The sequence below is a fragment of the Balearica regulorum genome, chromosome 7 (assembly GCF_011004875.1).
Source record: "Balearica regulorum gibbericeps isolate bBalReg1 chromosome 7, bBalReg1.pri, whole genome shotgun sequence".
Lineage (NCBI taxonomy): Eukaryota > Metazoa > Chordata > Aves > Gruiformes > Gruidae > Balearica > Balearica regulorum.
In genome coordinates this window covers 15237670-15252122 of record NC_046190.1, presented here as the reverse complement: position 1 = coordinate 15252122, position 14453 = coordinate 15237670, and the positions used below count along the sequence as shown (strand labels likewise).

At 50.0% G+C, this 14453-nt stretch overlaps 1 protein-coding gene across 14 annotated transcripts in view; it reads right to left on the bottom strand.

Moving 5' to 3' along the window:
* Positions 1-2422, bottom strand: part of BTRC (beta-transducin repeat containing E3 ubiquitin protein ligase) — a 121663-nt gene extending 119241 nt beyond the window's left edge. For 5 of the 14 annotated variants that reach the window (XM_075758071.1, XM_075758072.1, XM_075758076.1 and 2 more), the window contains exon 1: positions 2239-2396. In XM_075758071.1, the coding sequence (XP_075614186.1) occupies positions 2239-2286 (48 nt within the window). In that variant the 5' untranslated portion in view covers positions 2287-2396. Of the gene's footprint in view, positions 1-2238 lie in introns of all 14 variants that reach the window. The other 9 variants (XM_075758063.1, XM_075758068.1, XM_075758069.1 and 6 more) reach the window with 4 other exon arrangements.
* Between the last annotated feature and the right edge of the window lie 12031 nt (positions 2423-14453).

Genomic DNA, 14453 nt, shown 5'->3' with positions numbered 1-14453 from the left:
TCAACCCAAACTATGAGCCACCTAATAAGGAAGATGTACGTGAAGCATATCCCACACTTGGATGAACAAGATAACACACTGTGAATGATTCAGCATTAGCTGAGAGGATGCACGAGCTGATCTACTACCTCTGTGTAGATAATTGTACCAATGCCATTACTGCAGTACCTAAGCACTTTCTGAGCCCTAAAAGGCAGAAAGGAGACGTTTCCTAGGAGGGCCAAGCTGCTACTTGGCAACTGATGCCTCACGTATCACAACAATCTACCTGTGCCACACCTCTACAAACACCGAAAGACCCCACCAAGCCTGACAAAAACTTTACTTCACCAGCATAATTATAGTAAGAGTTATGTTCTAGACAGATGTGCGCTGAACCGCCTGAGATGTGTAAAACAAAAGCTTTTCTCACTCTCAATCTGTAAGCAAAAATACCCTAAAAAGTTCAGAGGGGACAGAGAGAAGCCACATCGTTCACTGCACTTTTTACAAGCATTTTGCATACAAGAGGCGTTTTAATAAAACATTGAGGAACTTGGTTTAGCTTTTAGGTCTCAGTGCAGCCTGATCTTGGTAATTCCTCCCTTTATCTGGTGCTCTTAACAGATGCATCTCCTGTAAGAGCAGCGCTCTCTCACGCTCAGCTCTCTCCCTAGTGTCAGGGAGCTTTATTGTTCCAGTGGAACACAGCCAGCTACAAGATGGACAAGGACTCCCTCTGATCCCAGGCCCAGTCTTATCGGAGATCTCAAACACCTGGACTAAGCCCTTGGATGGGAATCTTAGCGCAGGGGGTGAAAAAAAGCAGCATATGAGAAGTCAGCGTAGCATGTTCACAATGCTGTTTGGCAGAGGACAAAAATGTTTCAGCAGAAACTTTTCAGGATATGAAACTCACTATCAAGAGGCAGGTTGTAATTACCAAGCTCAGCCAAACAAAAGTGCAACAGGATCTGGGACACTCCTTTAGACAATCACACACCAAAGAGGGTAGTTTATTATTACTAATTGCTACCTTGCCTGTTTAGGTATCCCTAGCATTTTCCCCACTTCACTGAGCTAAGACTCAATAACTCTGACAAACTTGGAGACTACTAACAAAAGGGTCAAAAAGTCTCAAGAGAAACAAGTTCTACAAGATTAATAAAGAGAAGCCAAACAAATGCTTTGAAGCTCAATTAAAAATTAAAATTTGCAACTAGCATTTCCTCAATTTCATTTTGTGCATATGTTCTGAAGGTTTAATAGAATTGTTTCTTCTTGATGAGCTTAGATTTAACTCTGTACCACTGAAAGCACTAATCCAAAACAAACTTTTAGCAAGTACTGCCAGTCATTTAAATGATATCCTTAGGGAAAGAACAGTTTTGGGCACCCAAAATTTACATTAAATTCAGTTGGCATCATTTAGTTTTCACTTCTAAATCTTATGTTTCTGGCCAAAACATTTAGAAATATCAACAAATGAAGAAAGAGAGAATGAAACTACAATTTAAGTGCATCATGCCTCAAATCTAAGTAAACATTTGAAGAGCATCTTGGATGCAAGTCCCCCCCAAGGCTGTTTTCCATGCCAAAGGCCAACTCACAAACCTAAACAATATAAGTGCTCTTTGCAATCACTATCAATGATATGCTGCTGCCGCAGCAGGTGAAAGATTTAAGTGTCAGTATTTACAGCTTTCATGGCAAAGTGGAAGAGAAAAACAAAATAAAATTACAGAGAGATGGTGTGCAGTACAGAAGGACAGTCTAAGGTGTAGAAACAAAGAGAAAAACCCAAGAATTACATGCACAACCCCTCCCAGTGCCTCTGGGCCCCTCTGCCAGCTCCTGCCTCACTCGAGTTTAACTTCTCCCGCTCCCAGGTGGCACCTGCAGCCCCCTGCTCCCCCTCCCCCCCCCCAGCACAGTGACACTTTTCCACGGATCTGGGGGCCCCGCTCTCGGCACACAGCCCTCCCCAGCAGGCAGCCCCCTCCCCGCACCCCACGGCGCCTCTGGGGCCCCGCTCACCGCCCTCCCCCGCCCGCAGAAGGAGCTGCCCCCCCACACACACACAGCCCGGCGTCCCCTGGCCCAGCACGCCCGAGTGGCCCGGCCTCCCCCGGGGGTCCCCTTCCCCAGTGCCCCATCTTCCCCCCGCGTCTCTCCCCCACAGCGCCTCCTCATCCCTCGCCCCTCCCCCCAGCTGCCCCTCCACACACACATGTGCCCACAACCGCCGCGGCCCCTCACCATGAACTTGAGCGCCTTCTCCTGCAGCACGGCCTCGGCCGGGTCCATAGTCCTGCGCCGGGACCGGGGCCAGGGCCGCCCCTCCTCTCAGTGCCAGGCCGCAGCCAGCGCAGACAGGAACCTGCGCTGCCCTGCGTCCCCCCCTCCACCTCGCCCCGCTGCCCACAGGGCGCATGCGCCGCCCGCAGACCCACGGGAAATGGAGTCTCGGGCCGCGCTACCAGCAAGGGCCCGAGCCCGGGGCTAGAACTACAAAGCCCAAAAGGTCTTGGGGCCAGGGGTACGCCGGGAGCCGGCTGGCGCATGCGCCGTCTGCTGGAGAGGGGGCCGACGGGAGTTGTAGTAACATGGGGCTGTGGCGGTGTAACTTGAGGGCAAGGGCTGGGGAGGTGGCTCGGGGCTGGGGACGGGGGGAAGCTCCTCTCCGTAGGGGCCTTGTAGGCCATTTCTAGCCGCAGACCTTCTCTGGTGAGGTGCAAGGGTGGATCCCAGTCATAGCCCTGCGCTCTCATCCATTAGCATCTCGCATGTGGCTAATGGCAGGGTGCAGGGGTGGCTGGCAGCAGGTTCCCCTCACGGGATGCCTCACCCGTGGCCCACGACGTCTGCAAGAGCTTGGCTGCTCCCTTGTTTTGCTCCAGTTGCACGATTTTCAAGTCAATTGTTACTGGTACACCACCTAAAATCAATCCCGTGTACTGCCGTACCCCTGCATGTGTAGAACAAGTACCAAAAATATCTGCTGACTTTCGTACGGAGTGAAAGCCAGTCTGACGGGCCCATTCCTGCTCCTTGGCAGGGGATATGAAATGGGGAAACTTGCTTCACTGGAAAGGGTCAAGTAGACTTGCATCAGTCTTGTGGGATGTTTGTTCAAATCGGTCCCGTAAAGACAACTCCTCACATTAACGGCCTCCCGTGGTGCCTTGGTGCCCTTACGCTTAGCTTTTTTTTTTTTCCAAATAATGATGCTAAATCAATTTGCCCTGAAAATTGGGCCAAGTTCTCCTTGCTGTTCCAAGCAGCAAGCAAAAAAAAAGAATTGATCAGCAGCCCTTTAACAGCAGCTGCACATAAACTGGAGGGTATTTACCATATCCCCCTCTTTAATCTTCTCTATTGCACACCAGACAAGTCCAGATCATTGTTTGGCAGCCATCACTTCTAATCCTTCTTAGTTTTGTTAATTTTGTATAATCTCTTTCCAATTTTCCTACATTTTTTACAGTGTGCCCAAAAGCTGAAGCCACCTCGCATGGAGCAGCAGAGAGGAATTACCTCCTGTGTCTTTAGTACTAATTATAAGAGCCCGGTAAGTTTTTCCTTTCTCTATAGCAAACACACACAGATTCCTACGCAGTTTGTCATCCGGTAAAACATTCAGATTCTTTTCCTTGCTGCATTTGTATATTTGACTCTGCATCTTAAGTGAGTTACCTTGAATTTCTTCCTGTTTAGATGCAAAGGGCCAGCCACAAACATCAGCACTTGCTTGCTGACATGCAGCCTAAACCCATTCTTTTTGTTCCTGTGTTTGACCTGTAAATAGAAGCTTCAAGTCACAGGTATGAAACCAGCATCTCCTGTGCACCAGCCCCTTCCCTCATTTTGTCTAAACACCCCATCTTCTCTAGATTTTTAAACAAGATAATCAGAGAGAAAATGATGCAGGAAATATGCCCATTACTGGATTCCTTGCAGGGACGTATGACCCAGTGCCAGGGGTGTCTCCTCCAGCCAACGACCCAGCAGAGGTGATGGGGAACGTCAGCCCATGCGGGGTGTGATGCTGGGTTGAGCTACACTCCCAAAGCAGTGGCGTGAGAGGAGGCAGGGATAACCTTGTGTCCTCCCTCTACAATCCCAAGGCATAGAAATCTTCCAAAGAAAGCTTTCAGGTCACCAGGACATGGGCTGCTATTCTTGGACTGGCCCAGTCACGCTCTTGGTCATCATACTTTAAGCCTAGACTCTTAGCAGTGAAACGCCTGAAATGCTTGGCTCTAATGGGGCTGGGCATTTTCCAGACTGCTGACAGCACTGAAAACACTTACCACAATTATATAAATAACAGTAATTATAATGAGGGAGTCCTGTAATTACAAAGGGACAGCTCCTGTAACAGTACTGCAGGCAACCAGGGGCCGCTGGCACTTGGGGAATGGCTCTCCAGCGTCTCTTCCCTCTGGGCATCCTGTAGTTCGCTGACATGTAAATGGATCCTCTTCGTAGCAGTGTGACAGGCTCAAGGCTTTGATTGCACGGTTTGTTTGTCAATAATATCTGATGCTGGCCTAATTGTAGGAAAATTGAAAAGAGTAATGCTTCGGCACTAGACACCACTGTCCCAAAGCCCTCTAGGCTGATTGATCTGTCTGGACTGTAACTTATAGGGGATTAACGTCTCTGGGTCATAAAAAGCACGAACGAAGCAGAGCCAAAACTAATTAGTGTTTAGGTGCTGGACTTAACCTTGGTGGAAGAAGGGAGTGGCTCAGTTATTCTGCTATACTGCCTTTGGGACCCCATAATGCAGGACAAGTGTGGAGGGACAAGGCAAAAGTCTCCACCACAGCACAGAGAGACCAAGGGAGGACCCAGAGAGGCAGCAGTTGGCTCAGCAGCACTGAGCATGGACGTAACACCTCGCCATGTGAACCTCGCCTGGGTTCCTGCGTCTGCAGCTCAGTCTTGTGGCCTCTTCCCACCACGGAATGCTCGCTGCTGCTAGACGGATGGCTCTGCACCCACCAGCTTGCTGTGTCCACTGCAGCCCAGAGGAGGAGAACGGTCAGCACACCGAGCTGTGACACACACCAGATCCCTGCTACAGCTCTGTGCCGTCAGGGTGTCACATCACACAGTGCGGGGAGAGGCATTGGAGAGGTCTGTGGTGTATAAGGCAGAGGGAAGGCATGCTTTGAGTTCAGCAGATTTATAACCAATTAAATAATGGTTTGGCTTGCAAGAACCAAGAGCCAGACATGTGTGGTCAGTGCTGTCTCTGCCACAGCAGAGCTACCCTGACCAGCTCCTCTTGCTTTCCCCTTGAAACAGCAATCATATACCCCCCTTCCTGCCCTCCACACCCTCACTGCAGAGCGTGTAGCATGAAGCAAGCCATATAGCACACAGGGACCTCACTATCCTTCCAGATGAAGGATGCTACCTAACAGTAAAGATATTACTGTGATTATTTTTGCAATAGCATATTGCTCTGTGCATTCTGGACTCTGTGGACCACATCCACGCCTGGTGTAACGCCATGTTAATTTGCTGTGGCAAACATTAATTGGGTAAGGAACAGCTGGTGCTTTGCTTTAAGTGAAGCTGATTGGGTCAATAAGTAACTGTTTGGTTAAGCGATCTACAGCAGGTACAGCTCTACCTCTTTCTGTGCTCTGGAGGGGTTTCACTTCTTGTCCCAGTGACCCTTGGAGGAAGCAGCAAGATTTGGCCATGAAACATTAGGGAGCGTTAATCAGTGCAGTTCCTTTGGGCATTATTGCCTGAATTTTAATATTTTGAATAATAAAGGATGATTTTAAATTAAATTTGTGGGCTTACCATCTGTGTGTGCTTGGCCTTGTTTTCCGCTGCTTTGGCAGTCCCTTGACTTCATTCTTTCCAAGTTGCAGCAAAAAGGAAGGGAAGAGGAAAGAGGGGAGAGCACCAGTGGAGGAACCTTTTGTTATTCCCTTTGTCCTGCAAGATCTTGGCAGTAGCAGCCGTTTTTATTGTGGGTATGTTACACAGTGCTGAGCACGCAGACAATGTTTGATAACATAAAAGCTTGTGAGAGAGAGACAAGAGACCCCTGCACCCAGAAATGTCCTGGTGGTTCAGCCCAGCCTCTTCATCCCAGCGCGTCCATGATGGCGGTGTGCTTCACGCAGGGTGCTGGCATCTTCAGCTAAAGCGTGTGCAGTGGGCTGGGGGATCTGGGGGCAGGAGGCTCCCTGCAGCCTGTGGACAAAGGGGCTTTTTTAGGACAAAGGGATATTGCCACTCAGTCATGCAAGAGCAAAAGAAAAGAGTCCAAGATCACATAGTATGAATTATGTTCACTGTATGGCTGGAGCAGGGCAGTACCCATTACCTGGTACTAAGGAGATGTGCAAGACTGCATATGTGGAGGGGATGACCAGAGAGAGAGGCTTGTCTGCAGAGAAACCAGAACAGTCAGGCTGGATTGACATTACAGGTTGAACTGAATTAATCCCTTGTGCTGCTGAAAAGAGGAGCTGCATCGCCTCTCCTGTCTCTGCCAGCCACATGCTTCCTCCACTCACCTTGTGCCAGCTCTGACACTTGTTTGCTAGCACAATGAAGTGTTTTAATTCACTATAGTGGTGGAAAAATGATAATCAGGAAATACAAACTAAACACTTCTTTGTTGATGAGTCAAACTGGCTTTTCTAGTGATCAGACAAATCGCAGAGATACTGCAAGGACGGGTGGGAATTGCACTCCAGGGCAGGGGAAGGTAGGATGTGACTGATCCCTCTCAGTGATACAGAGCTGCTAATTCAGCAGATACCAGGTGAAAAACCTCTTTTCTTCACACCATCAGGGTCTCTTGCCCCCCCACCTCAGGGAATGAGAGCCCTCCCTGCTCGCACAGCATCATGGCTGCCACTGGAGGCTCTGGATGGCCAAGGCAGAGTAGGGGGGGATGCCTCAGAAAGGCCAAATCCTGGGAGTCTGGGATCCTCACAGGGATCCTGAGCTCATTTCCCATCTTACCACTGGGGCTGCATGGATTTGCTTGGCCACTGGGAAGCAGGAGATGCTGAAGCCCTGGTCCAGCCCTCTCCATACACTCTGTAAGTACTTTGTTTAAAATATGGATTAAAAGAAATCAGGGTGACAATGATGTTCTTGAACAGGGGCTATAGCCATTGTCAGCAGCCTTCCCAGTTTCCCCCACAACCTTGCTGGAGGCCCCAGCATGGAGTACTGGGCTGCCACGCGAGGCTGCGCGCACACAGAAACATGCACCCCGACTCGCAGCCAGCCAGGTGCCCCCAGCACAGATCTGGAAGTGCTTCTTTACCCCCAAAAGCAGCTCCTTTGCTCCATGAGGCCCGGACACCTCCCCGCATTGCTGGGATGCATCCTCTGGTGCTTGCAGCACCTTCTGTCAGCCCGTCCTTGAGACCGCAGCGATGACGAATTCATCGGTCCTCTGGCAAACACAAGAGCCCCAGAGGAGCGTGGCCAGGGGCTCAGCGTTGCTGCCTGGAGGATGGCGATAGGAAGAAAAATTTCTTCTTATGAGGATGAAAAGCAAACCCAAACCACCAAACCTGACCCGACAGAACAAAAACAACCCCAACAAGTACCTCATAGTCAGAAAAGCCTTTTAAAGCCTCATGAATATTTAGCTTGTCCTCATGTAAAATATATGACTTTGTGTAAGGATCAGGCAAAGGAGGTGCATGATTTTTTTCTGATTTATGGGCCCAGCAACGGATTATTCATAGCAGAGCAGCTGTGTGGAAAGATTCATCCACTGCAAAATGTGATTGTACATCAGGCAGTGTGAGGGAACAGAGCTATGACTAATGGCTACTTTACATATAAATGAGAAGGTTTGCGCTAGGAACTGTAAAAAAAATACAATCGTTCAGCTGACGGGCCCGGCCTCTTTATCGCATGCGCTGCACAGGGGCCGGGGAAAGACAGGAACGAGCCTGCCTGAAGGCGCTGCCTTCACTCACATCCTCCAACATGCAATAAATAAGGCAATGGCAGTCAAGGCTTCCAAGGGCCAAATTCATTGCTGGTGTCAATCTGCAGGCTGCAACTGGGGAAGGCAGACTCTTCCTGGTTTGGATGCCCCTGGAAGTTCCTCCTGGCCAGGCTGGGGTGGACCCCACTTTGAGCATCACACTCAAAGGCAGAGGGGCAGCACAAGCCGGGGTACTCGGCAGAGCCCCAGGGTAAACCTTTCGCTTCCCCTCCCCGCTGGAACCGCAGCCTTCCCCCACACTCGTTCTCCTAGCCGAGACGGGTTGTCTAGACGTTGCAGATGTGGACAGATGTTGGGGCTGTAATTTATAACAATGGCCTCCAGAAGGCAATTCCAATTTGTTTCGCTAAAGCTTTAAGTTACAGGCAGCAAGATCTCCTGTAAATACTCTTGACTTACATAGTAAGTACGTAAGAGTTTGCCTGGCAAAAGCCCTCTTGTTGCAGCAATTATAGCTTTCCCCATGTCTCTGAGGGACATTACCATTCATAGGTCCAAAAGCAATTGCCCTCTGCCATGGACCCAAAGAGTCCAAGAGTGACCCGAGTTCTAGGAGCTGACACACATGTGGTTCAGAGGTTGCTTCTCCAGCATCATTCACCCACTCAGGGGAGGAGGTCAGGATCCTGCCTGCAGAGCCAACCCCCGTACCCCATGTGCTGTTTTTCTCATGGGGTATGTCCTTGCCTCTCAGTGCCCAAAAAACAACTCAGAAAAGGAAATTTCCCCAGCCCTTTAAAAGGTTCCCAGAGGAAAACCTCTCCTGAAAGCAAAATGACTCTGACAGGAGAGTCATTTTAAACCCAAAAGCAAATGGAGCACACAGCCTTGCTTCTGCCCAGGCTCCTACCAGCCTGGTTCAGAGCAGCCTGGAGTAGGCAATACAAGGCCTTCTTCCTCTATCAGATACCACCCAATATCCCAAATGAGCTTGTCTTGCTGCTCTAACCCTCCTGTGAAAGACAGCCATGGCTCCAGCTTTGCAAACCTGGGGCAGATATCATCACAAGTCTAGGACATATTAACAGCAGTGAGCCTGCAGCCATGGGAAGAGAAGAGGGCACCAGGAAAGGGTGCAGTCATGACCAACTAGTGTGTGCAGTTCTGCCATTCAAAGCCTGCCAGCCAGGGGTGCTTCTGACAAGGGAAAGTATTTCTTCAGCACCATATCATAGGACCTACAGTTCTTCTGCTTGTCCTCAACCTGGAGCTTGGGTTTTCTTGCAGAGTCCAAGGGGAAAGAACAGGAGCCATTAGCAATTATTTGTGCCTGCAATTGTGTCTATCCAGGCTGTTCCTAAATTGAGCAGCACAGACTTTTTCCACTGCTTCTGAAGGACACAGGGCACTAAGGTGCTCTGCAGTGACTACATTGGTACCTAGGTGCATGTGGACCTAGGGAGGTGTGTGCTGAACCAGAAGCCACTCCAGCAGTCCATGATAAATTACAAAGTCTGGTACTAACATGCAACAGCCAGAGATCTCACCCTGTAGCAGATTCAATCACTCTAGGTGCAGTACAAAGCAAATCACTGCCCAGAGAACTAGCAAACTCATTCATTTCAGTCTACACAGATTTTCCACCTGTGCGAGACTCTCTGTCCCATTGACCTCTGTGGCTTGGCCATGGTAGTAGTGAGAACCTGTAGAAAAGCTCTGCATGGATAAGACCACAAGAAAACAGAAACATGAGGTTACATCTCATGCTAATCAGATGTGAAGGTCACATCTGGAGACCAGGGTATAGCCTATTGCTGAAATCCCACCTTCAGGAGTCCTAGCACAGGGCATCAACCAAGAAATTAAAAAAATATACATGAAAACCAAAGAGCATATAGTGTGTTATACACCAAGTAGGGCAAGGTTGGGAAGAGCTGTGCCTTGGAAACTCCCAGCTGTCTCAGAGGTGAAAGCTGGAGCACAGCCAGGTGCTATGGCAATTTCACCCATCAAGTGAGGTTGTGGAGAAACAAGACTTTGCAAAGCCTAAGAGCCACAAAGTGCTTCAATTAAAGCATGTTTCTGTAAGGTTTGGTTGGAATTAGAAACATGCTCCCTTTGGATTTGCAGCTGAAAGTCTGCAGCCACGTGCCACCCTGGGAGAGTCTGAAAGAGAAACCCACTGGTCTCCCAGCGGGGTGGGAGTGGAGATCAAACCACCGTAACTGCACTTTGTAAAATTTCTGTCACTTTTGTTCCAGAGTTTGCAATTAAAGCAATGGGAAAAGGCAGTTTTCAGCCAAATTAAAAAGGCTTCCTTTCCCCAGCCCCCAAAAGTTTAATCTCAGATTTAATGAAACATTTAATTTGAAGTAATATATCTTAATTTGGGGGGAAGCAATTTTTTGAATTAAAGTAAATAAAGTAATAAATTATTTATTGTTCTTTAATTTGGAATTTGTTTTCAGCAGAGCTATCAGCTGAATTCAAGGTGAAACAAATGTCTGAGCCCCCATTTACCATCATCAACAAAGATTTGATACATCTTTCAACTCAGTGTGGGACAGGAGAAAGTCTTGCAGGAGAGGCTTTTCTAGGAGGGGATCAGGCTTTTGGCACTCAGGTCATTTTGCAGCCAAAGGCACATTTCCATGTTGCTTTGCATGCCTGCGAGTATCGGTGCTGCAGCTCATTCTGTAGGGAGCATCCAGCCCAGCCCAAGGTGGGTGGACGGTTTCATCTATGGGAATCTGACTTAGAGACGTTTCTGTGCCCTGAAGGACAGAGTGGAGATTGGGATCCAAATGTGGATTCACTCCCCTTTTGCTTTAAAATAGGAAAGGGGAGCCAACCTCCCCAACAATTTCAGTTACTCTCCCAAAATGTATCCCAGTTGCAAATGACATACCTGCACCCCACCCAGCCGCTGTTGAGCCCCAGCCTGGAGCTGTGCTGTCCCTGCCCAGGGAGAAAACCCAGATTTTCATGGCAGGGGACTGAGTGAGCACAGGAGGAACAGGACTCATGTCTCACTTGCACACAGCTTTGTGACCCAAACCAGCTTCCGGAGTAAAACGCAGACCCAAACACTGCTTTTTGCTAGGAACTAGAGAGCTGCATCGCTCCTGACCCAGCATTTCCCGAGCCCACGCGGGATCCTGTGAACTGATGGAGAAGGAAGCCAAGGTCAGGGTGCACAGATGACCCTGACAAATCAAACCAGCCAGAGCCTGCAGCTTCCCCAATAGACAAGGGGATGAGGTGGGCTTGGGACCAGCCAGCCCCATGGCCATGGAGCCTGGGGACAGCACTTCTGCTTCCACGGGCTGGACCGGAGTGCTCCCTCCGCTGCCTGCTCAAGCACTTCCAATTAAACCCAGTAGAATTCAATTTCTTACTCTTAATAAACTTCCCTGTTTCCTTGCCAACTCCCCTCCGGACACCAAGACGCTATTACTCTGAACACAACAGGAAAGGGCTATTTTTTTCTGCAAGTTTCTGACTGAAGAGGCAAGCATGATCCCCCCTAGCAGGATCTGAACCATTAGGATCCGTGAAAATTAACTGCAAATAAACATTTGGGGGGGGGGGGAGGAAGGGGCTGCTGAGCCACAGCAGAAGGGATGCGCACACATGCACGGGCTTCCCGAGACAGGCAAACCCCTGCAGTCGCTGACCAGTGTGCGCCTGCACATGGGACCAACGTGGAAACTGCGAACTTGTGTTCTGCTGTGAGCACATGGATCTCCAGGGATACTGATCCTTATCTCCACATCACCGCAGGTCCCTTCTCATGCATCATAGGCATGTAATTCTGGGGGGGTGGGGAAGATCTAACAGCCCCTTCCCCATCGCTGGCAGCAGTCAGTACAGCGCACACACTCAAGGGAGCTGCACAGCCCCCCTCCTCCAGCCTGGAGTCCTCATCTCCACGCGCTGCATCTCCATTGCACAGACCCAGAAGATTAATGCAGCCATCTCCCCTTTCCCAAAGCCCTGGTCGCAGCTTTGCAAGGCAGGAGCCTCCTTCTCTGCTCTCCTATCCCTGACAGATGCCTCAGAGCCCGGGGCCGCAGTTAAGGTGACAAGATTCAGCAATTCTTTATGAACATTTCATTCCCGCTCGCTACACGACGTAAATTAGATGGTGTGTTACATTCGGGCAAGAAGCACGATATGTCACTGTGGCGCCGGCCCATTGGATGGAGAGGCTAATCCTGCCGTGAATTTCATTACTGCTTTTATGCCGTCGGAATTAGCTCGGTGACAGCAAGCCTGATTGTCTTTCACTAGGGGTTTGCCGGGGTGTGGGAAGGCTTCCTCCCTGATGGGAGCACTACGGAGTGACCCTGCTCCGTGGCCACATATTGCGCCTCTGCCGAGGCAGGGAGGGAGCGGTGTCCAGCTCATGGGGAGCTCCAATATTCTTCCTCCCCGGCACCGGGATAAATAAGATGTAAGGAGCGCCTTGCATGGGTGGCTGGCCAGGATGGTGGTAACCCCCCTCAGCTCATGGTGGGAGGGTGCTGTCTCCCTCCCTCTTGCCTTTACATACACAGGGGTGGTTATCTTGAGGATGTTTTTGCTACAGTGGAGCCCTCCTTTCTCCTAGCACACACCATACCAGGACCAGCACTCAAAAACCTGGAGCCTGAGGGCCAGGGATGTGGGCTGCAATCTGTGCTGCAGCTGGGCCAAATTCAGTCCTCATATCAGTCTCTGCACTTGAGGGGTTTCATGCCCTTGGCCAGTGTAAGGTGAGATGAAGGAGATGCAGAACCATGTTTCCATCACTGCCCACAGGCTCCTTATGCACTGATGCTTAGGCTCAGTTTGGCTGAGCTGCCTCTTGAAGCATCCTCATGGAGGATACCAGGAGTTCAGGTGACTCAGAGCAGGTGTTAACTTTAGTGAGCAAAGCTGGATGAGTTGCACCCATCCTGTATCTGTCCCAACAGATATAGAGCTACTGCTAATCAGGGAGTAAAGCCAGGAATATACAAAAAACTTCCCAAACAGCAGCACTTACCTAAGGTGAGATTGCTGAGAGGTCAGCCACCAATAGGGTGGCTCTAAGCAAGAAGTGGCTGAGAGAAATCTGGGAGCACCTGGAGAGTCCAAGCAAAACACAACTCCAGGCCTGGCCACACGCATATGCTGTGTCCACTTAGCAGGTTGCTCTGTCCCTGGTAAAACAAGGGGTCTCAGAAACACGCCATAAGCTGTTCCCTGGTGCCACGTCCAGACCCAGCCATCAGGAGTCCCCTAAACCTGGCTACCACATTTTATAGACCCCATGACTTCGCTTCTCCAAACCTAGCTTCTGGAAAACCTTTCTCCCTCAGGATGCGTGCTATGGCCATGACAGCCCCAGTTCACTCCCCTTCATTTTTATTTCCTCTCCCATCCCCTCTGCCCACTCCCACAGAGCCCCCTTTGCTCCCTCTTTCCCAAGTTTAGGTGTCCCCATCCACTTAACCAGCAAACACACAAACCCATGCCTGCCCATGTCTTACTGAAGCATTTGACTTTTCTCCTGGTGCCTCCCAGCACTGCTGCCATTTACAGGGTTTAAAATGTCAGTGCAATGCGCTCCGGGGGCCAGAGGACTGAGCTGCAAAACACTTGAAGGTTGCAGATGACATTGGTGACGGCTGGCAGGCTGATCCAATCAATTCTGCACCCTAGCACAGGTTCAGAAACAAAATTGCAGCAGCAAGGATAGAGAGACAAATTGATCATCACTGATCAATCATCCTGTCATCCCCGTGCATCCCCAAAGCCCAGGCTGCGTGGTTCTGCATGACTGCAGCCTCCAACCCTCCAGTGCTGGGTGCAGCTCCTAGAATATGCACAGGAGGCTTTAAAGACAATGCACCAGCAGGAAAACACTCTCATGACATTCCTGGGAGGAAGGTTTAGGTAGACCACAGCTCCTGAAGTACCCTGTACCACCAGAGCCCCCTGCTCTCCTTCTGGCTCTTCCAGTCTCTTGTTCCAGGGCAGCTTTGGGTGGCCCAATACTCAAAGCACTGGTGCAGGAACTTCACTTCAGCACATCCCCCAGGGGACTGAAGGAGCCCTCCTGCACTAGGTGCCATACAATCATGGCATAGGGGAAAAGTCCTCCTTCCCCCAGGCAGGAAAGCCCATATCTCTAGCTGGCAAAGGACCATGATGCACCTACTGGGAGTCAAATCCACCAGGCTGGGGTGTTACCGAAGGGCAAATTAGATTTGAAATCCATTCTTAAGGGTGCATCTGAGAGCAGTAATGGTCCAACTATACAGCATGGTCTCTTGCTCTGCTCTGGGACCCCTCCTCCAGCTCCCAGGACAATGAGGATGCACAGCCCTAGTGCACATCTGTTAGTCAAAGTGCTCTCCCCTGAGGTAAGCACTTTGGGAAGCTTGCCTAGTCCCTCACAGTAATACTTCATTAGCCCTTCACTCTAAATCTAATTAGGGGGAGGAGGAAGAGGAGTGGGAAGGGACAGGGAAGAAGGGGAGGAACTTAACAA